The following is a 23,443-nucleotide window of genomic DNA, read 5'->3' on the forward strand; positions in this document are numbered from 1 at the left end:
TTTATTCATGTGAAGTATTTTAATTCTGTAGTTGTATTTCAATACTTAAATTTCAATAATTAAATGAAAAGAGAGATAAGCTTGGGCGAGACCTATTTTGAAATGTCTAATACAATTGCTTGAAACCACATGAGCAAGAACTTCTGCACACAACAAAAGTACATTTTGATTTGCAATACAATTTACACTTATATCGTGCCTTTCATTTTGGGATGACGTCCTAAAGGGCTTGATAATTCTGGCTGGGTAAATGTGAGGGTGGAAGCTGAGGAGGGTGAAGAGGGTTGAGGCTTGTGTAAAATAGGATAGGTGTGTATAAAATCCAAGACAGATTCTTTATACATGACCAAGGTTTTCCGATGTTGATGTTAACCAAATACAGTTTACTCAACAATTTACTTTTTCACAGTTGTATGAAACAAGACAATAACATTTCAATACAACATTAGCAGGTAGCCTATTTTAATTTCAAAATATTCCCCAGTAATAGCTTGGTTTTCAGTACAGTAGAGCCCAGTTGTAATAGTTATAAAAGTAAAATACTAACCCGTTATATAATGGGGCACGATTGCTGGTTAGTGCTCCCACATTCACCGCACAAGTGCAGCGGGCAACTGGCTCCAGTGGCACTTCAAAACACCGGCGGGTTTGAAGAAAGACAAATAGCTGGCTGTGGAGCACTTTGAGGTGTCCTCCTGACATGAAAGGTGCTATATCAAATGCGAGGATTATTTAACAGCTCGCCTTTGATATTTTCTGCATGTTAAAGCATTATAATAAAGTGAGTTATAACGGGGTTCTAAAGTAATTCTGTTCTTTCCTTGTGAAATTGAGGAAAAGTGCACATTTAAAGACGTAAAGCAGCTATTTGCAATAAGCAATGCAAACAATTATTCATGTTAAAGTACAATTCATATCATTTATATTTAAAGTGACATTAGTACATCTCGTTCTTGCACGCTAGTGTAGAAAGACTTTCCAAAAATAAATGAGTGCAAGCCAGGTTTTAATTTCTCAGCCAAGGCCATAATAATGCTCAAGTCACCCTCTACTGTAAGGTCAAGGTCAGTCTTCAGATTTCGCAGTGATTTGAAAGGCTTCTTTCCCTTTTGACTAGAGAGAAAACACAGAACAGAAGTTAACATACAAATAAAATACTTTCCGTGCTCTTCAGTTACAACAAATAAAACTGCACAGTTGTAAAATGCAAGGTATTTAAACACATAACTATGATAAACAGACTGCTTAAGTACCTGCAGGATAATTAATGAAAACGCAGGTGATAATATGCTCATCACAAAAGCATATTATGATGGCACAAATCTGATCAACGCTGAGTTACCATTAGGTATTCTGCTCACACAATAGCCTCTGATTTCCAATCTTGTAAAAAAAAATTTGAAGCTTCTTCAGAATTTTTTTTGTAGAAAATGTGATATGAGCTGTGTGCACTGTGTTGGGTTTACAGTGATACTGCTTATAATCTATGAAGTGGGATTAGATGGGGGATAGCAGAGAATTTTGCAGTTCAGGGTTTCTCTCTCCCTTTTATTTCAGTGTTGAATTTTTTTTAAAAGATTCTAGATTCAATTGAAATAGCTGCGGTTAACTTTCTTTTAATTGTGGGTTGGATCACAACTGCAGTGTGAAGATTTCGCTTTAGAGTGGGCAGAGAGTACAAACCAGCAATTCTGTCAATTTGGCTTGCCCTTTTTGGGGAGAGGGTTATTTTTTGGGTGTCTGACAAATGTAGAAACCCATCACCATGTTGTAGGCCACCTGCACGTTGAAATCTCCATGTCTGGAATGGAATGTGCACTCCACAGAGACCCACCATGTTTACCTAATTCTGGAGAGATTAGGCTCAGGTTGGCAAGAGCCAAGACTTTTCAAAGTGTGCATTGGAGCATTGCTGGAATTCGATCAGCTAAAACCACATAGTTTGCCATTGTCACTGCTTGTCCATCTTAGGACCGTTACGACTTTGCCTCGCAAGGTTAACAGGAACAGAGGAGGAAGAATACCTGCTCTAAGTGAATCTCTACACCTCCAAGTCCCATTGACACACATAGACTATAATCAGCAATAATAATAATAATCCTTGCATTTGATATAGCGCTTTTCACGTCGGCAGGACGTCCCAAAGCGCTTCACAGAACACACTGTAAACTGAATTGACTGTATATTTGTGGGCGAACGCGGCAGCCAATTGCGCACAGCAATGTCCCACAAACAGTCGTAGATTGAAAATGACCAATTTATTATTGTTTTTGGTTTTGGAGGGATTATTATTAGGCTCTGTGTGGAGTAAGGAAACTTGCCCAAGGTTTCGCCCTCTGCCTGGAATTGAACTCAGGTCTCTCACTTGCAAAGCGAGTGCTCTAACCACTGAGCTACAGGACTCCACATGCCCCGGAGTATTATGGATCAACATGGCTTATGAACTTGGATCACCACAGAAGGTTGACCTGATCTTGAAATTTTGCTACTAAGCACGTTATCTTGGAGCCAGATCAGCTCCAATGAAACTCTGCTTACCTTTCTCCCCACACCCCACCCCTCCCCGCGGAGGATAGGGAGAAGGGGAAAAAATTATGATACCAGTTGTATATTGAATGAAAGATTGATGAGAGTATTTAACATAGTAATAACTCGCATTTATATAGCAGCTCTCACATAAAAGTGAACATCTCAAAGAGCCTTACAAAATATAATTGATTAGAAATGGAAGTGAAGTTGTTATACAGGCAAACACGGCAGCAAGACTGCACTAGCAACATCAACAATAATGAGACAAGCAGCCCAATTAACCTGAATTTGGGAGTAAATTGGGATTAGGAGGGGAATATAAACCAGGATAATTGGGAGAAAAACTCCATGTTCCCTCTCAATAGCAGCCCTTTTATACCCAGCTGTACCACAAGACAGATGGAATCTAAAAATTAACAACAGAAAAGCGCATTATGTCAGCACAATAGTATGGGTGATATGGGAATTAGTACCCCAAAATTATTTACAACCCCCATCTCAGACTTTTTTTAAAATACATCTGACTAACCACTCACAGTAAAACTACTGACTCTTACTATGCACATCTTGTATTGTTGAATGCTGTCCGTTGAGCCTGTCACTGTCTACTGACATGACATTAACATCTGAGTGTTTCTTTTCTGTTTAACTACTCTTTATGGAATCCTACAAATGCACTATGAAGATACCATTAAAGGCATTTTTTAAATCAAAATGGGGAGACGATTTTAGCTGAAATACATTGAACAACTTTTCTAAACAGTCATTGTGCAAAAGGTACATGTTTTGTTAATTGCAGTCTTGATTCAAGATCAAATTACAAGAGGCAGGGTTTTAGAGTGGTCATAAGCTGGGCCAACAGAAAAGTGCGGAAATATTTGCCCAAAATTGTGTCAAGGTTTGGAAAATTGCAGAGGGATTTTTGACAAATTTTGCAGAAAATGGTGGGGAGTTGATTAGTGCTATTGTACTACATGTTACTGCCAAGCTACATTTTTTCACTTTATTGATAAAAACTAAACATGAGGAAATAACACATTAGATTGCTGAAGAAAAAATAATTGCTTCTTTAACAAAAACTGAGTGGCTTTTGGGGGCGCGGGGACACTAGTGAGACTACAGGAGCTCTCAGGCCAGCACCGCACACAGACCCAGAGAGACACACACACACTCACTGATACAGAGACACACGCGTATACACACATCAGAGAGACACACACACACTCGCGGACACAGAGACACACACATACACAGACAAGAGAGAGAGAGACACTCACATAGACACACACACACAAACACACAGAGACAAACACTCAGAGGGAGACACACTCACATAGACACTCACAAACAGAGAGACAAACACACAGACACACACACAGATACTCAAAAAAGCATACAGATACATACACACAATCCTGCACTCTCACACTCAGAGACACACCGTGCATCTGCGTCAGGAGCTGCCCCGCCCACAGTGACATCAAGTAAACAGCGGGCAAGAAACTACATTTATAGTGGGTTTGTGGTGGAGGGTTGTTTGTAGCGGATTCCATGGAAAAAGTGCGGCCGCACTTTTCTACTGGCCCAGGTCATAAGTAACATACTTTTCATAACGCTGTGTTGATTTTGCTGGAGCCCAGGATTCTAGATAGGGTTTGAGCAGAGCACTGCGTAGCTTAAGCATAACTTCTCAGGTTTATATTGAATTAATATGAATGTAACTCGTAATCCTGTTTGCTGTGTTTATTGATCAGCCTCATACTGCTTTTGCTGTGTTTTTTTGGGAGTTAAACATAATACAGCAAGAGTCACCCTCTCCTTTTCCTGAAAAGGCATCAGTTATGTGGGTCAAAATGTATCTCTACCTAATTTTAAAGCTAATGTTTGCTAAATGTTGCTGAATGGGGACACCTACTGGAGATAACTGATGCACAACAGATTTACTGTAAAAATAAGCATAAGGACAACTATCTCAAAATTGCACAATTGCAGCTCCGTTCCTCAAACCAGTCACTATATTTATGGAGCTAAAAAATATCAACTTTTCATAACAAGATTGTAAGCTGATTATTTAAGCAATACAGTATTTTTAGGGGGAAAAATAAGGTTATTTAACTGTCTATTCCTTCTTATGCAGTTGCCATTTTTGAACTGTTAACTAAATAATGTAAATTATTGAAGAGTTCCCATCTCCAACCAGCATTTTAACTAATTCGCAAGTTCTACACATTATGAATTCCAAAGCATCTTACAGTTTATAAACAATTATTTATGAATGTTATGCTTTTATTTATCTGAACTTTTTTTTTAAATCACTGTGATCAGATAACTATGAAGCTGTTGTTTGTTACAGCATTTGACAAACGATAAGATCCACGGCCAGACTGAAAATCACTAACTGTAATTTCCAAACCACCATAGTGCACACTATGTAGTTTATCGTCTTGCGGCCCTGGTAGATACATTAGGTAGATGCAGCCCAATGAAATATAATGTTTTTAAAAAGCTAGAAACACACAATAGGTTGATCAGTATACAAACAAGGAAATAAAATAAAAACAGTTTATTGTTTTGGGTAGGAAGGACTCAAGTTTGTTTGTTTTCCATTTGCATCTAATTTATGTAACATTCCCTTAAGAGAACTTGAACTAGATTTGCTAATAAGGCCTTCAAACCGTGAGAATGCTTCTGAACTCTAAAATCCAAATAAACTATAGGGAGTCCTGCTAAATCAGCTGGAAATGGTGTATTGGGATATAAACTGCAGGACTAACTTAAATGATTTTCACGTTCTCCATTTTCATGCAATATTCAACAAGTATTAAAGGCATCATATCTTGTTGTGACCTACTGTTTTTTTGGGGGGAGATAAGCATTGTTATGTGGCTGAAACGAAACTGAGCAGTCCTTGCGCTTACAAAATGCGCACTCTGGCCTTGGTAGAACGTTGTGGGTTCCAGTCCCACATCTGGATTTGGAACCCATATACTCTACTCCAGTACTGGGGCTGCGCTGCATTTAGAGGTTCTGTCCTGCTGATGAGACATTAAACCGATATCCCATCGGATTGTCTATGGCACTATTCAAAAAGAGAAGGGAGCTTTTCTCCCGATATCCTGACCAACAATCTCACAAATAAAAATTGGTCTCTCACTCCATGGTTATTTGTGGGACATTGCTGTGCACAAATTGCCTGTTGAATTCGCCTGCAAAATACACGCACGGTTATTCCACTTTACAATAAATCCTGTGAAGTACTTTGAGACGGTGTGATAAGGAGCTTTATGAAATGCAAGGATTATTGTTATTATTTATTATAAAATATGAACACTGAACAATGGAAACGAATGCTATCAATACATTACAAATTTACATTTGTATAGTGTTTTTCATGTCAGGAGGACATCTAAACAGTTATTCAGTTCAAACCATATTAAACTGTATTCAAACTGTACCAGTTCAAATCTCAAATCCCCAGTCTCTTCACCAATTGCACTTTAAAAAAAAAATTAATTAGCCAGTTAGCCTTAATAATAATACTTGCATTTGATATAGCGCCTTATCGTGTCCTTGAGACATCTCAAAGAGCTTCACAAAATATATTGTAAAATGTAGTGACTGTATTGTGTATTTTGGCTGCGAAACTGTATCAAGGCAACATTGTAACTGTTTTAAACATTCACCTGCAGTTCATGAAACAGTCAGCCTTGTTGTGTTATTGAGAGTATACCATACATAAACCGATTTTTACATTTCAATGTGTTTCCCGCTCCAGTTTAAAAAAAAAACTTGCATTTATATAGTGTCCTTCACACAAGGTAGCTTCCCGGAATGCATAATTTTATCAAACTGTCAGCAACGGACAGCCTACTGACAAGATTTTAGTTGTTAAAAGCAAAATTGGAAAAGGGTTTACATTTAAACTCCCTCAGCATCAGAGACTCTGATGAAAGTACCCTTAACACCTGTAAAGCACAACAAGATAGAAATTTCACCTAAATCCAGATTTACTCTTATTTATGTGGCTATTCAAAGCGTCCAGAATTTAGTAAATTCTTAAATACTGTCTGAATTTTGAAGCCGGTTTTCTGTAAATAAAAATCTTTCAAGAACTGCAGAAAAACGTTTTCAAAAATAAGATTGAATTTAACAAGTTCCCAAATTCTGCAGGCCTTGAGATGCAAAAAAAGACCCAGGTGGAATTTCATCCCCATACGTTTTTAAAAACAGTGAGAATCAAAAATAAAGCTTAACATACGTTTCATCCTCTATGTATTTTATCACTGTTTGAGCTTTTCTGTAGAGAACAAGAAGAAACTGTGCCAAGAAAATGCTCCTCAGGGATAAACCAGACTTCAGCTGAAAAATCTAAAAAAAAATTGACATTTGCAATTATAGTTTTACAAATTCCATCAAAAGCAGCAGCTTTACATAATGCTCTCAAAATGCTTAAAAATTCAAAAGGATCATTTTTTTTGTAAGAAAGTTTGTACTTTACCCACTGGGTAATTTACAACTGAAACGGGTTACCAGGGAGGGTGGTTGAAGTAAAGACACTGAACTCATTTAAAGAACAGCTTGATTCTGTGATGGGTGGATGGTGGGATAGGTGTTCTGGAAGGATTAAATCAGATGGGCCGAAGGGCCTTTTCATCCAAACTAGTCTTGTGATCTTGTGAAATGTTTTAAACATTAAAATTGCAGAGCAATTACCGAGAACACTTCAATTACAAAAGTTGAAAGTTTTACAAAACAACCCCATTAGAAAACATCTTGCTGGAGCGAGAGTTCACTTATAACCCTGGTTTCTTGTGCATTATTGAAAATGCAGTACACTTCTGGTTTCTGGTGTGGACCAACTGGCTCCCTGCATTTTCATAATAATATTAATAATAATCACTGCATTTGATATAATGCCTTATTATCTTTGAGACGTCCCAATGCGCTTCATAGAATATATTGTAAGTATACTGTACGTTGTACAAATTATATCAAAAGCAGCAGCTTTACATGAAAGCTCAAAATGATTAAAAATTCAAAAGGGTCATTTGTTTTGTAAGAAAGTTTTACAAATTGACTATATTTTAGGGGCGAAACACAAACAGTAGTGGATTGAGTTATCAAATTATTTTATCTTTTTTAAAAATTTTTTTTTTGAAGGGTTTATAAACCCGAGAAAAGTAATCTGCCAATCAACTGACAAGCGGGTTCCTACTTACTGCTAGGTAAACAGAGGTATGTGGAGTAAGGAAACTTGTCTATGACTTCGCCTTGCCTGGGAATCAAACCCAGGCCCACTCACTTGCGAGGCGAGTGCTCTAACCAATACGCTACAGGACTCTCCAATATAGGCAGGAAGCTGGTCGCTCACACATGCATTTCTTGTGCTAGAAACGATCACAAGGATTATCGCGGTTGACCAGCCAGATTCATGGACAGAAAGCAAGCTGATCCATGCAGAAACTGGGAGTGATGTAGGTGGCAGTGGAACTGATAGCCATTTTTTTGCAGATGTTATATCTTTATGGATACGAAAAACACATTATAATGGGAGGGGGTTCCCTATAGTACTTGAACAAGAATTTTTACCTCCGAATACAATATTAATGAAAATTATTTATACTTACTATTATACTTATATTATTCCATACCTGATCTAAAAATGACTTCACTAATGTGTCTCGATGCATCACATCCTGGAAGATATTCCTGTTGGTAAAATAGGATAAAAAATAATTAGGTACCAAATAGCAAATGCAAACCTCAAAAGTTGCAAGATATTGACATATTGAATGGCACAAATGGGAAGATGGCTTGAAATCTGACCAGAACAATTGGACTTCTAAAGGTGATTGAAGTTTCAGTATCTTATAATTGTATTTTTAAATACAATTCCAAAAATTCCCCACACTTTTAAAAAAAAATAATTCAGCAATGTTAGGTTTATAGATAGGATTTTTCGTTAATGTTACAAATAATAATAATAATAATAATAATCCTTGCATTTGATATAGCGCTTTTCACGTCGGGAGGACGTCCAAAAGCGCTTCACAGAACACACTGTAAAGTGAATTGATATTATATTTGTGGGCGAACGCGGCAGCCAATTGCGCACAGCAGTGTCCCACAAACAGTCGTAGATTGAAAATGACCAATTTATTATTGTTTTTGGTTTTGGAGGGATTATTATTAGGCTCTGTGTGGAGTAAGGAAACTTGCCCAAGGTTTCGCCCTCTGCCTGGAATTGAACTCAGGTCTCTCGCTTGCAAAGCAAGTGCTCTAACCACTGAGCTACAGGACTCCACAGGTCGTAGAGATGTCTCAAAGAACTTCAGATAATATACTGTAAAGTGAATTGACTCTATAATTTTTGGGAGAAACGCAGCAGTCAATTACGCACAGCAGTGTCCCACAAACGATTGAGGGACCAAATTCTTCTTGGGGGGGGGGGGGGTAAGGGATTATTACCTCCGAAAAGCGATTCGCCAATCGACCAACAACCGGGATCCTACTTACTGCTAGGTAAACAGAGGTGTGGAATAAGGAAACTTGCCTAAGGTTTCACCCTGCCCAGGAATCGAACCTGAGTCCTCTTGCTTGCGAGGGGAGTGCTCTAACTTCTACACTATAAGACTCCACAAAGGCAAAATAATTTAGTTTTGTGTGTGTTCAACTCTGGATTTCAGTCTCAATTCAACGATCACGATTATAAATCTATATACCCCTTACATTGGCACATTTTATGAAAAAGAATACATACAGATTAGGTGTAAAGCTTTCATCCATATGAATTACAGTATCAGGAATCATGTCGTCTTCTGATGCAATCTTTTGAAGTACTATAAGTTCTGATGTCATGTAATGCTGCTGGTTATAGATATGTTCATGGCATGGGGCCATCTGCTTCACTGTGTTAACATCTACGTCAATGTGTGTAGTTGGGTATGGAGCGTACATAATTTGACGGAAAGGCAACACAAAGCTACCAGTAGCATCCTGAAAAGATAAACAATACGAAACATATTTGTTTCAATACAAAGCGTTGAGTTTTAAGTATTTTCTTTCAGCAACAATGAAAGCAGGTTCATGAATTTACTTAAAAGAGTTCACATAATATAATAATGCTTGCATTTGATAGACCATTATCCACTTTGGAAGAACGTCTCATAGTGCTTTACAGGACTTACTGTAAAGCAATTGTGGCCAACCCACGGGGGTGGGGGGGGTGGGGGAGTGGAGCAGTTCACACAGACTTAATTAATTAGACTAGTGCGAAGAAGCAGCCCGCTGAAAATTCGCATTAGTCTAGGTAAACATGTGTTAAATCAATATTTCTTTTGCCAGTAGCTACTGAGTAACGATATTTATGGTCATGAATCAAGAAATATTCAATAAAAATAAATTTATTTGGTTGGCTGACCAAGAAGATTACTGCTGTAAGTATAGTGACCGTGTATTTTGCAGGCAAGGGTGGTATCCAATTTGTGCACATCAATGTTCCACAAACAGCCATGAAGTGAACGACCAATTGTTTTCTCTGGAGGACTGTTAATCATGACACTCGAAAAAACTTTCTCTTCTCAAATAGCACCATGGGAGCTTTAACATCCACATCAATAGTTTAAAGGCTCATCGAAATGATGGCATCTCCAACAATGCAGCACTGCATTGGAGGATCAACCCAATTCAACCAAAAAACACAAATATGTTGAAGCAATCTTAATATAGAATTATTTAGCACCTTTCACATTTAGAAGAACGTCTTAAAGTGTTTTACAAAGACTGAACTGAAGCCCAACCTGGGAGGAGGCTGGGGGAAAGATGGCCAAATAATAATAATCCTTAATACTCAGTCAAAGAGGTAGGTTTTCGAGTGGAATTTAAAAAGCAGAAAGCAAAGGGATGAGGAGGGTGGATATCAGGAGAGAGTTCCAAAGGGTCGGGGTAAAGTAGCTGAAGACTCGACTGTTGATGGTGAGGTGTAGCATACAGGGGGGCATGAAGCAGGCCAGACTTGGTGGAGTAGACATGGCTGATACATTCTCAGGAGATCTAAAATATAGGGTGGTGCGAGGTCATAGAGACATCTGAAGGTGAGCTCAGGATTTTAGGTTGATTTGCTTTGGGACAGGATCAGAGGAATTGCAATTTGTTTTAAAGTTTCCATTTTTACAATAATTGGAACATAAACCAGCTTTTCGGTGTATACTTCCAATTACTGTAGTCCAGAAGATAATTATAAGAGAAATGAATGTTATATTCACAATAAACAATCTCAGCCTTTAATATTACATAATTTATGCTCATGTGGATATGCTGTGTTGATCCTAAATGATCTAATGTCTTGTGGATTGTTTTGTCTGACACCCAGACAAGAGCAAAGAAACTATAAAGAGTTTGAGATGAACCATTTTGGAGTGAGTTATTTATAAAGTAAGTGAACCCTGTTTTTGAAAATTACTACTATGATTATTACATGCATAAAATAATAATCATCCTTGCATTTCGCACGGTGCCTCATTACTTTGTTGATATGTCTCAAAGCGCTCCACAGGATTTTACTGTGAAGTGTAATGCCTACAATCACCAGTTATGAACAACAGGTTATTTGCCTGCTCTCATGATCAAGCAACGATACCTTACATTAACGGTATAGATTACAAAACATTGGGTGGATGCTGAAAAGCAAATAGAGTACTAAAAATGCCTTACCTTTAAGAGGCCCTGAACAAAAAGACCTGGGTCATATCTGAAAGAGCCATTGGCATTGGCAAGTCGTGAGCACTGCCGTTCTGCCGGAGTCAGGAAGAGGCACAGAGTGCGGACCATCTGTCAAATGTTCAAAAATGTTACAGAACACCTGGTGAGTAACAGTTAAGCAAAGGTTTACTTTCCAGCCTTTAGTCAAAACTTTTCGGCCTTTTGTCAGTTTTAAAGAAAAATGCTGCCTGCAATCATAACTTCGGTTTTGAAATTTTACACCTTAGACTACTACTGTTGCTGTTTTGAATGTGCTTTTTGCCCCACTCACAATATAATAATCCTTGCATTTGATATAGAGCCTTATCACGTCTTTGAAACATCTCAAAGCACTTCACAGAATATACTGTAGTGAATTGACTGTATATTTTGTGGGTAAAACGTGGCAGCCAATTGTGCACTTATAACCTAAGGAGAGGCATACCGAGGTTTGCGAGATGGACCACCCCATGTTTGAAACCCAGGAGAACTAACCAAGGTCGGAAAACTATAAAAATGGGTAGAAACTTACTGCATCCATATATACTTGAAATGTTCTTTCAGGAATATGACAAATTCTACAAATTCTATGGCCTGTGTTTTAATTTTTATTTAAAAAGAGATTATATAATGAAGAGAACAGTCTTGTACTTTATGACTGCAGGCTTCATAGAAGTTCAAACAACTGGTTCCACTCAGATAATCTCCAAAACCCTTGAGCAACATAATTTATCTATGACCTTAACTAGCTCTAAGCTTGCACCAATCAGCTACTGTTATAATGTTAGGTAAACAGAGTGGTCAGAAGTCTTCATGTGAAGTTACCAAGATTACATAAAGCGAATAGAAAATATAGTTGGATAGATCTTATTGATATTGGAGAACTTGAATGGAAATACTATCTATAATAAATAATCCTTGCACTTGATATAGCACCTTTCATGTTGGGTGAACATCTTAAAGCACCTCATAGGATATACTGTAAAGTGTAGTGACTGTATATTTGGCAGGCAGACATGTTAGCCAATTTGCACACAGTAATGTCCCACAAACAAAGTGAATGACTAATTTTATCTGGGGGATTGCTGACCCCAGGATACCCTGAAAAAACTCATTTCTCTTTTTGAATAATGCAATGGTATCTTCAATGGCCATCTGAATAGGATCTCAGTTTAACGTCACCTCCAAAGAGTGGCTCCTCCAACAATGCAGCACACCCCCAATAGTACACCGGAGTGTCAGCATAAAGTTCAAAGCCTTGACATGAGGCTTGAACCCAAAATATTCCTGTTTGCCTGCAAAAAGTGACTGTACTTGATAATTACCTGTGAAACATTTCCCAAAGCCCATGACACTATTGACTGAGCGCTAACATAGATTTACACAGCCTGTACAGGGAACAGGACATTCATCCCAACCAGTCCGTGCTGGTGTTTATTCTCCACAAGTCAGCAACTCAGGAATCACCTCTCTGCTCTCCTTCTCCTTGACTTGGAATTTGTTTTCTTTTTCCTGCACATCTATCCACACATCTTTCTACCGAGTTTCTATATCTTTCCTCCGAGTTTCTATATCTTTCCTCCGAGTTTCTACATCTTAGAATTTTTTGCAGCTTCCTCCTTGATGAAGAAAGGCACGTAGACTGAGGGACACATTAAGAATAAGTAGCCATGGTCCACTGGATGCAGAGTATGTTAGCTGCACTCCCCACTCAAGCTGGGAGTGGGGGCCGAGTGAGTGGGGAGTAGAAAGAAGACTGAAAGTATGGTCAAAGAGGCATGTTTTGAGACAGGCTTGAGGGAGGGAGGGAGGGAGGGAGGGAGGGAATGAATTCCAGAGAATGGGGGCAGAATTGCTGAAAGCCCACCTGTCAAAAGCAGGCATTTGAGGTGTTAGCATAATAAGGCATTACAGACAGGTGTTTGTTTTCAAAGGTGAAATGGTAAAGATAAACATGGAGTACAACAGCAGCAGTTACAGCAATTAATTTTATGAAAAGATAATTTGATGTAAATATAAAGTAGTGTAATCAGAAGCTCAAGTGAAAGGAAATAACTACCTTGTTTACTTTATCTGGATTGCTTCCGATAACAACAGAGCATCCACATGTCTGTAGGTGAGAGCTAATGGCTCTGTAAATCAAAACATACACATCTAATTATTGTAAGATACTCATGTAATAGTTATGAGATGAGCTTGTGACAAGAATCTGCACTTCATTTGATACAAGTACCTGAAAAATTAAGCATTTAAATTTTTTATTTACTTCAAATGAGAGAACACTTTTTTCTTTTACATTTTAGGACGGTGCCCTCAATTATGGGCATATAACATTATAATAGCTAAGTTTACCATTTACCCAGCTACATAATGATCAGCCATTATATTATACAAGGTCCATAAACACGTCTACCCGGTAAATATGCAAACCTTGGTGTCAAGCCCAACAAGAGCGGCAGAAAACAATAATAATCCTTGCATTTGATATAGTGCTTTTCACGTCTTCTAGACATCTCAAAGTGCTTCACAGAATATACTGTAAAGTGAATTGACTGTATATTTGTGGGCGAAACGCGGCAGCCAATTGCGCACAACAGTTGCATAAGTTTCAATGTGCAAATAGCCTGCCCCCTATTGGCAGAGCTCAATATCTATATACTCTGTGTACATGGGCATATATGGGCTACACGTCAGCCAACCATAAAATAGTACACTGTGATGCCTTCCTTTCACTGTGCACTTCCTTTCCCCTTTTTCATTCCCATCCCAATTATAAATTGACGTGAAAGCATTTAACTCCCTTTCTACTACTGCGATACAGTAAAGCAGCAGTAAAATAATTATAATAATCCTTCCATTTAGCATAACACCTTTCATGTTGGAAGGACGTCTCAAAGTGCTTCACAGGATATACTGTAACGTGTAGTAACTACACATAGCATATATGTAGAATATATATGCCCCATGGTGTTTTTTTGTGGGCAAATGTGACAGCCAATTTGAGCACAGCAATGTCCCACAACAGCCATGAAATGAATGAACAATTTTATTTGGGGCTTATTGGCCAAATCAACAGGAGAAACTCCTCTCACTTTTCAAAAAGGGATCTTTAATGTCTACCTGAACAAGCAGACAGGGTCTCTGTCTAATGTGTCGTCCAAAAGACAGGATCTCCAACAATGCAGCACACCCCCAGCACTGCATTGGATTATATGCTTTGATAATATGGGCTTCAATTCACAAAGTGGGGCTTGAACCCATAACCTTCAACAACAACAACTTGCACTTATATAGCGCCTTCCACGCAGGATAGCGCCTCAGAGGTGAGCATGCTGCTAACTTAGTAGGATACTCTGCTTAACTTACTTCTATGTGTTGGTGGCATGCATATGTGGAACTATCAATGTAGTTTGGATACTCAAGCATGGTGATTGGTTACCACATGTCAGACAAATGCAACACTTACTTGTGCAGGAAATCTTCACGGCAGCTATCTCCAATATCATCATCATTCAGCACAGTCTCCTTGATCTAAATGAAAAATGTAATTGATGAATACTCAATTTAATATTCATTTATACCATAATTTTGAAATGTTTACATTTAAGTGTTTAGAAGTAATGGGGAAACATCAGAGGTAATGAAGCGAGTATGGGAAGCTTTAACAGTTAGTAAACGTTTAACATTAGATGGGCAGGGAGAAGCTGCATTCAAATATATTTGAGTGGACCTAGATGGAATGCAATGACCCATATCTAATGTTCAATATTTGTTAACTGTTCAATATTTGTTAACTGTTATTTAATATTTGCTAACTAACATTGCAGAAAGTCTATCTCTTTAATAACTTTAAGAAATATTGTAATAAGCAACTATCATTTTGAGCTCAGCTATACACACTGACCCAGTTGTAAATGGGCAGCGTTCTCCTCAGAGTCAGCCAATGAAATTTCAGAGCAGACAGTTTAAAGTAATTATTAAAGACTCTTCAGTCGTACATCCATCAGACTGGTTCACTTGGTTGCACTCTTACCTCTGCATCACAAGGTTGTAGGTTCAAGTGCAATATTGGGGCTTTAAACTCAGTCTAAACTGACACACCAATACAAAAACCCAGCACTGCATTGTTGCAGTGCTATCCTTTGGATGAAATGTTAAACGATCTGCTAGTTCAGGTGGACGTTAAAGATACCATGATACTATTCGAAAAGAGAAGGGAGTTTCTCTGTGTGTCCTGGCCAACAATCCTGAAATAAATATTCTGTGAAGCACTTTGAGACGGCTCAACAATGTGAAACGGGTCTTTTTTTAGTGCTGCTGGTAGGATATTTCTGTGTAGAAATTGGTTGCTGTGTTCACCAACAAATAAACAACCAATCTACTTTACAGAAAGGTCTATGAGATATTTTGATGCGATAAACCACTAAAGCGAATCCAATATTTATGCATAATACAAGATCATGCCTTTGGAATTTAAACCAAAACTTACTTGAACTTCTTCCACAACGCCATACGCTTTCATAGATGAAAATAATTCCATAACAGGAGTGATTTCTGTTGTTAAGAAGGAAATTATGCTCTGCCCCTATATAAAAAAAAGTGTATAAATTAAACGCAAGGGTATCAACAAAAACAGAGGTAAACTTGTATATAGAGGCACTTGAGAGGCAGTTCTGAATCTGAAATACCTGGTCTCATGTCTCCATAATGGCTCGTCCTGACGTGAGGATCCTCTGTAGAGGGAATCTAATGCCCACACCCTTCCTACCACTCTGTGGCACAGCATTTATATATATAATATATATGCATATCTAGTATCCATAATATGTTACTGTATTACACAAACTCTACTTCACTATATAAAGACTGGTTCACATTAAAGATCTATAATAAGCCCAAATAGGAAGCCTAAAATGGCTGGTGCTAATTTTACAGTGCAGAGTGGAATTCATAACACTGGAGGCAACATCTAATTCAGAAGAGAAGTTCAGATGTCTTTTGACCCATTTGATATCATCCTTCCAGAACATCCACTCAACCGTCCTATCACATCATCAACGTTGTAAATGAGACCAGGGGCCTGGCCTCAACCACCCTTCCTGGTAACCCATTCCAGTTAATTGCATTCTAGGTAAAGAAATATTTCCCGTATCTGAAGTTGCTATTTATTACCCTAAACTATCTATTCTATTTCTTAGCGCATTTGAAAGTATTGTTATAGGTTTACCTTCACAATTAGTTTTTCGAATCTTATATTTCTCTATAAGATTCCAACTGAGACAATTATTTTCAATACTGAGCCCTGTCTATTCACTGCTCAGAGCTCATTGCTGACACTTGGGTTCATTTCTTCACTGTATTACCCCAAGGGCCTACAACTAATGGTTAAGGCAATGTGGGAACAAATATTTAGACTAGACATCCCTCTGACAACATCTTGAAGACAGAGGATAGTTTTCTAACAGACAACATTTACTGTATTAATGCAACTTTTCAACAAACTTACCTTATACATCCATATCCTTCCTTTTCTAATAATGTGTGTCAGTCGATCCACACATACTCTGTGCAGAGGTAGGTAGAAGCTAAGTTCAGACTGTGGCAGTATGACTGATAGTGCATAAGTACTCCGGTCACCATTCATATTGCCGTCAAATATTAATGACACTATGATTACCCCCTTTTCAGCAAGTACGAAGAATTTGACATCAATTGCACCACTTTTGGCACTTCGAAGAATTTCTCCATTTAGTGTGTGGTTTGCCAGAAATGTTATTTCTCCGTCACTTAGCAGCATCTGTTCATTCTTTGGCGCCCAGATGTGTCTCACTCTTGGACCAAGAATGTTATCCCAATAAGCAAAAGTAGCAGCTACCAATGGTGATTCACCATCCAGCAAGATCTCTGTTTTTGCAACAGCTGGAGATTGTGGTGGGCAAGAAGAAGACATATCTGCAAATAAGTCTTCCCTGCTGGCATACTCAACACAACACCTATTGTAAGCAGAGCCTAGTAAGCAAAGAAAAAAATATTAATTTTAGTTAATTCATCTAAAGACACAACTTTTTTTTCTCCGGGTTTACTAATGGTGACTCAATCAAAACAAATGTTGGTAAATGCTGGATTGATGCTAAGTTTGTTGCCATCATCATTCATGCAAACATTGTACGTGGCATGATTACACTGTACAGTTGTCCATGGAAAGTAGTGATGGTTTTCGCAAACAGCCACTACCCAAATAATAATAATCCTTGTATTTGACATAGAGCCTTATCACGTCTTCTAGACATCTGAAAAGCGCTTCACAGAATACACTGCAGAGAATCGAATGTATGTTTTGTGGGCGAAACACGGCAGCCAATTGCACACGGCAGTGTCACACAAACAGTCACGGATTAAGCGACCAAACTATTATTATTTTTAAAGGATTATTACTCCCACAAAAGCGATCCACCAATCGTCTAATAACAGGGTTCCTACTTACTGCTGGGTAAACAGAGGCGTGTGGAGTAAGGAAACTTGCCCAATGTTTTGCCCCGCTGCCCGGCAATCAAACCCAGGTCCTTCGCTTGTGAGGCGAGTGCTCCAACCACGAAGCTACAGGACTACAAATAACGGTGGTGCCACAGCAGCGAACCGTAACTGTGGCTCTGGTTCTCTTATCTGCCCCTTTGCCACGTACTCGCGGGTCCTTCATTCACCCCAACTCTCCGTCCACGGTAACGTGCGGTTTGCCCCGGTCTCCCCCCCTCGTCGCCCTGCGGTTGATTTTTTTTTACTCTGGTTCCTTGCACTCTCGTGGTTGACGTTCCGGAACATCGCCAGACTACGGCATTACCTCACCCCTCACGCTGCTGAAACCCTGGTCCACGCCTTTGTCACCTCAAGGCTGGACTATGGGAACTCTCTCCTCGCCGGCCTTCCCGCCACCTCCCTCCACAAGCTGCAGGTCATTCAGAACTCTGCAGCTCGTGTACTGTCCCGCACCAGGACCACATCACTCCCACCCTCGCTCACCTCCACTGGCTCCCCATCCCCCAGAGGATCAAATTCAAGATCCTCATCCTCACCTACAAGGCCATTCACGGCCTTGCTCCCTCCTACCTCTCCGACCTACTATCCCCCCACGTACCTGCCCGTACCCTCCGTTCCTCTGGCTCCGGTCTGCTCCACATCCCCCGCCCCAACCGCCCTACCATTGGTGGTCGGGCCTACAGCCTCTCAGCCCCCAGGCTCTGGAACTCCATCCCCCAGTGCCTTCGCCGCTTTCTCCCTTTCCTCCTTCAAGGCCGGTCTCAAAACCTTTCTCTTTGACCGAGCCTTCAGCTCCCCTCTCGACTCTCAACCCCCTCCTCGCTCCCTCCCTTCCCTCCCCTCACCCTGACCATTTCCCCCCTCCTCGCTCCCTCCCTTCCCTCCCCTCACCCTGACCATTTCCCCCCTGCTCGGGTCATGACCCAACTGTGCAGCGCCTTGGGACGTCCTCCTGACGTGAAAGGCGCTCTATAAATGGAATCTTGTTGTTGTTGTTGTTGTTGTTGTTCCGCCCACACGGCACAGCCCCATATCCACTTTACAGCGTATCCCGCGAAGCCCTTTTGAGCCGTGATGAGCCGCGGTGTCCGGCGCGGGCGGGGGAGGGCTGCACTTACCCGGTGTTCCCCCCCGGGGTTTGTTTGTGATGTCTGTGTGGCTGATTCTATGTGTTTCTCTGCGGTGAACCGTCTGCCCTGATTTTACACTGACTTCTTGCCCTGTTCTTTCTCACTCACTGTGTGGGCTTTGCTGCTGTGGACTGTTACCCGCTGACTATTTTTACCCCCCGGGTTGCAGTGTTTTTACCCGGTTGTTGACGATCGCTGATTGATACCCGGTATTTACCCGGCTCCCGGGGGCTCCCGTCTTTTCCGACTGTACGGGCTGTTGCTATGGTGACGGACGTCCCCGCTTTTCCCCGCTGGCGGGATCTCCTCGGCCCCTCCGCCGCCGCGGCCGCTGACGTGACGCAGGAGGCGGGGCGGGGCCGTGGGGGGTCAGGGGTTGCCTGACGTCACCGCGCTCGGCGAAGTGACGCGGACGCGCGACGACGGCGCGGGACCGACGTTCAGCGTCAGGGCGAGTGACGTCTGCACCGTCCGTTGGGCTTACAAACGGCCAGTGGCGGCGCGCGACGCCGCCTTCACGCAGCGCTTCAGGTTCACGCCCAATGGGGAGGGGGGGGCGGCTTTTTGTGGCCTTGGGCGTGAAAAGAAACACGGCTGTGGGCGGGTTGCGGGTGTTTTGGAAAAAAGTAGAATTTTAACCTGCAAAACATCAACACCTGAAGACCTTTTCTTACAGTTTCAAAAGCACTGACCCCAATCAGCCACTGTAATGCACATAGGAGGTGATGCACAAGATATGGACCACTTTTGGGCTACTTGGCTACTTTTGGGCTACTGAGTTGATAGGCGCTATATGGATATAATGAATTGTTGTTTAACAGGTGTTGCTGGGATCAGACCCCCCCCACCCCACCCCCGCTCTGACCTAACAGGACTCCCTCTCTCTCAAACCTTTTAAGGATAATAACCGTTGCACGTGATGGTCGGGACGTCTCAAACCGCTGCCCAGAATGTACTGTCGAGCGAACGGGACCGCTTTGCGGGTGAAACGCGGCCGCCGATGGCTCGCAGCAGCGTCCCGCGACCAGTCGTGGAGCGAAGTGAGCCGATGATTGTTTTTGGGGGATTGTGACCTGCGTTAGGTTTGCTCGCCCACAATTACAGTCACGTTACCAGCAGCGCGCGGGGTGCTCAGGAGCTGGTCAAGGCACTTATCGGTTTAATTCTGTCATTTTCAATTGCACCGAGGTGTTGATTTTCACAATACAATAGTGCACATTACCAGCACCCGGTAAACGTGGCTCTGACCAGAACGCTGGTTTTGTTACCCGGTTGCTAAGCTCAAGCTCGTGAATATTTCAGTGTTACTGCTTAGCTTCACCGAGCAGCGGTGAAGGGCCTTGGGACGTCCTCCCGACGTGAAAGGCGTTACACAAGTGTAAGTTTGCATTGCGTTCACCGCGTACAATGTTTAAACCAAGAACCAGAAGCTGACAGCACAGAAAGGAGGGCCATCCATTCCCATTGCGCGGCTCTTTGAAAGAGCTACCAACTAGTCCGACTCCCCCGCCCTTCCCCATCGCCCTTCCCCATCGCTCTGCGCAGTTTTCCTTTTCCAGTATCTATCCAATTCCCCTTTGAAAGTCACTATCAAATCTGCTTCCACCACTCTCAGGCCGTGTGTTCCAGATCATAACAACGCGCGGTAAACATGATGTGTAACGGTCTGTCGAATGATTAATTACGATACACATTTCATTTATTAAGCAAACAATTAAACGAACAAAGCATCTTCACAGTCATATTGTTTGCAGCCATTGTGGCCTGAAGGGAATATTAGTAAACAGTCATTATTATTAATATAATAATATAATTATAATATAATTATTACGACTATTATTACAACAACAACAGAATTCCATTTGAATAGGGCGGTTCACATCGGGAGGACGTCCCAAGGCACTGGACAGTCAGTGTTTCGGACCGAGCTGGGGGTCAGGACTGGGGAGGGTGGAGGGCAGAGGGGGAAGGAGGGCGATCGAGCGCACGGTCGAAGAGGAGGGTCCTGAAATGGGCCTTGAAGGAGGTAAGGGAGGGGGCGAGGCTGAGGGACTGCGGGATGGAGTTCCAGAGGGTGGGAGCAGAGTGGCAGAAGGCCCGCGCGCCAACGCTGTGGTGGGTGAGGCGGGGAATGTGAAGCAGGTTGGAGCCCACTGAGCGGAGGGAACGGGCAGAATGGTGGGGGGTTAGAAAGCCGCAGAGGTTGGGGGGAGCAAGTCTGTGGAGGGCTTTGAAGGTGAGGACCAGGATCGTGAACTGTATCCTCTGTGTGAAGGGAAGCCGGTGGAGTCGGGCGAGGATGGGGGTGATAGGGACATGGACTGCAGAGTGGAGGGAGGAGTTGGGGAGGCCGACAAGTAAGGAGTTTGCATAGTCAAGCTAATTAATTAGTCACTATGGCCTGTGGGGAATACTAGTAAACAGTCATTATTAATATATCATTATAATATATAATAATTATTAATATTATTAATTAGTCATTGTGGCCTGAAGGGAATAGTCACTGTGTTACTGAATATTAGTAAACAGTCATTATTATTAATATAATATTATTATAATACATAACTATTATCACTGTTTGTAATTAATTATTATAGCCTGAAGGGAATAGTAATTTTGTTATTGAATATTAGTACAGTTTTTTTTTCACCTCATTTTTATTGACAGGCAATGGCTTTAGAAATTTGTGATTTGCAAACCTATAAATTATCAATATACCAAGCAGTTTAGAAACATAAATATCATAATAATAGTAATAATAATCTTTGCATTTGATATAACGCCTTATCATGGGAGCAGTAGTGTCCCACAAACAGTGGATTGAGTGACTACATTTTTTAAAATTTATTTAATTTTGGGGAAGAGATTTATTACCTCCAGAAAGCGATCTTCTGATCAACTAACAACCAGGTTCCTACTTACTGCTAGGTAAACAGAGACATGTGGAGTAAGGAAACTTGCTGAAGGATTCGCCCCGCCCGGGGAATCAAATCGAGGTCTCTCACGTGCGAGGCGCGTGCTCTAACCATTCGGCTACAGGACTCCTCCTTGGGATGTTTTTTAGTGTTTCATTACCTTCATTCAATTTTTTGAAGGTAATGAAACACTAAAATACATCTCAAGGACATAAAGATATTTGCTGGATATATGGCATATAGTAACTCAATAAATTTACTGTCTAAGCTGACTTCAGTGCAATGTTGGGAGTCGCCACATTGTTCGGAGGTGCCGCCCTTTGGATGAGATGTTAAACTGAAGTCCCATCTGTCCTTAAAGATCCCATGCCATTATACAAAAACAGAAGGGAGTTTCTCCCAGTTTTGTGGCCTCCCTGGATACAATTTGTCATTCATTTCATTATGTATTTGTATGTGAAACAGCAGCCAATTTATGCACATTGATATCCCACAAACAGCTGTGAAGTAAATGAGTAATTTGCGTGACTGGGGCAGTGTTGATGAGGGAGAGACTCTCTTCTCTTTTTGATTAGTGGCAGGGGATCTCGGTTTAACATATCATCCAAAGGACACATTAAAACATAAACAATCCTGGTTAAGTGCATCAGTGTGTGTTAGTTCATCTCTCTCAATGTCAGATGCAGAAATCTCTTCCGAGATATTTATGTCATCGCCTCCTCCCCATCCTGTAGGTAAACATGTTCAACACAACAGAAAAGCAAAGCAAAAGAGTGTTCTTTTTTTTATAAAGTTATGTTTCATTTTTAAAATTAGTCTTGAGAAAGCTCTTGTTCCTTAAGAGGGAATTATGTTCAGTTACTTAGACGTAGTACTTGATCCTTACCACGAGATGGCAAGCTGAGTGTTTATAGTATCTGTTGTAGTATCTGATTTCTTGCACTGGGGGTCTCTGCACAGAATACATAAAAATGCAATGTGCTGTCCATATTTGATGAATAACAAATCGAGGAAAATAGAAAATAAAATAAAGGGCTGAAAGAAAAATGGAGTGAAATAACCATTAACACATTTTTTTTTGCTCCTAATTGCTTTACAATTGTATGTTAAGTATCACAACCTCAGGAACCTTTTTTTTTAAATCGAGCAATTCATTAAGTGTTTTAAAGTGTAAGATTACGTAAAATCCTTTCACAAAACCCAGCAGAAAACTGTATCGATCAATAGATGGAGTTTGAACATAATTTGACAGCAATAGCCAGTTCACATGTTTTCCATTTATTTCTAAAGAAGTGGTTTACAAAGGACATATTGTCGATTTTAGACTTAGTTTGAGTAGATTTATTCAATAGCCCCCATCAATTTTGTTTTGAACTGTATGTAAATTTGAATAGAATTCCTGAAATGCCTTTATCCTAAGATCTATTTCCATCTTTAAGTGTTCATCCACATACAGAATAGTTAATATAAAGTATCTTTGCCAAGAATCTACTCATCTTCCTTCCCAGGTCAAAGTGTTTAGATCTCACTTTGAGTAAAGCATGTGCTTTGTTTTGGTTTAATAATATTAAAATGATTTTTTTCCTTCTTCCTTAA

The 23,443-nt window shown here is 40.5% G+C and overlaps 1 protein-coding gene across 4 annotated transcripts; it reads right to left on the reverse strand.

Moving 5' to 3' along the window:
- On the reverse strand, positions 1–19,267 carry c9orf72 (C9orf72-SMCR8 complex subunit). Of its 4 annotated transcripts, none has more exons than XM_007892584.2 (10): positions 19,150–19,267; positions 16,775–17,277; positions 15,758–15,853; positions 14,735–14,799; positions 13,328–13,400; positions 11,242–11,358; positions 9,290–9,525; positions 8,181–8,238; positions 6,788–6,897; positions 1–1,113 (listed from the first exon to the last, which is right to left on the reverse strand). In XM_007892584.2, the coding sequence occupies exons 2-10, from the start codon at positions 17,216–17,218 to the stop codon at positions 927–929; spliced, it is 1,386 nt and encodes a 461-aa protein (XP_007890775.1). In that variant the 5' UTR covers positions 17,219–17,277; positions 19,150–19,267; the 3' UTR covers positions 1–926. The 4 variants fall into 4 exon arrangements, with proteins under 4 accessions (XP_007890775.1, XP_007890774.1, XP_007890773.1 ...); XM_007892583.2 differs by having other exon boundaries at positions 19,111–19,267; XM_007892582.2 differs by having other exon boundaries at positions 18,921–19,267.
- Between the last annotated feature and the right edge of the window lie 4,176 nt (positions 19,268–23,443).

The sequence above is a fragment of the Callorhinchus milii genome, unplaced genomic scaffold (assembly GCF_018977255.1).
Source record: "Callorhinchus milii isolate IMCB2004 unplaced genomic scaffold, IMCB_Cmil_1.0 Scaffold1, whole genome shotgun sequence".
Classification (NCBI taxonomy): Eukaryota; Metazoa; Chordata; class Chondrichthyes; order Chimaeriformes; family Callorhinchidae; genus Callorhinchus; species Callorhinchus milii.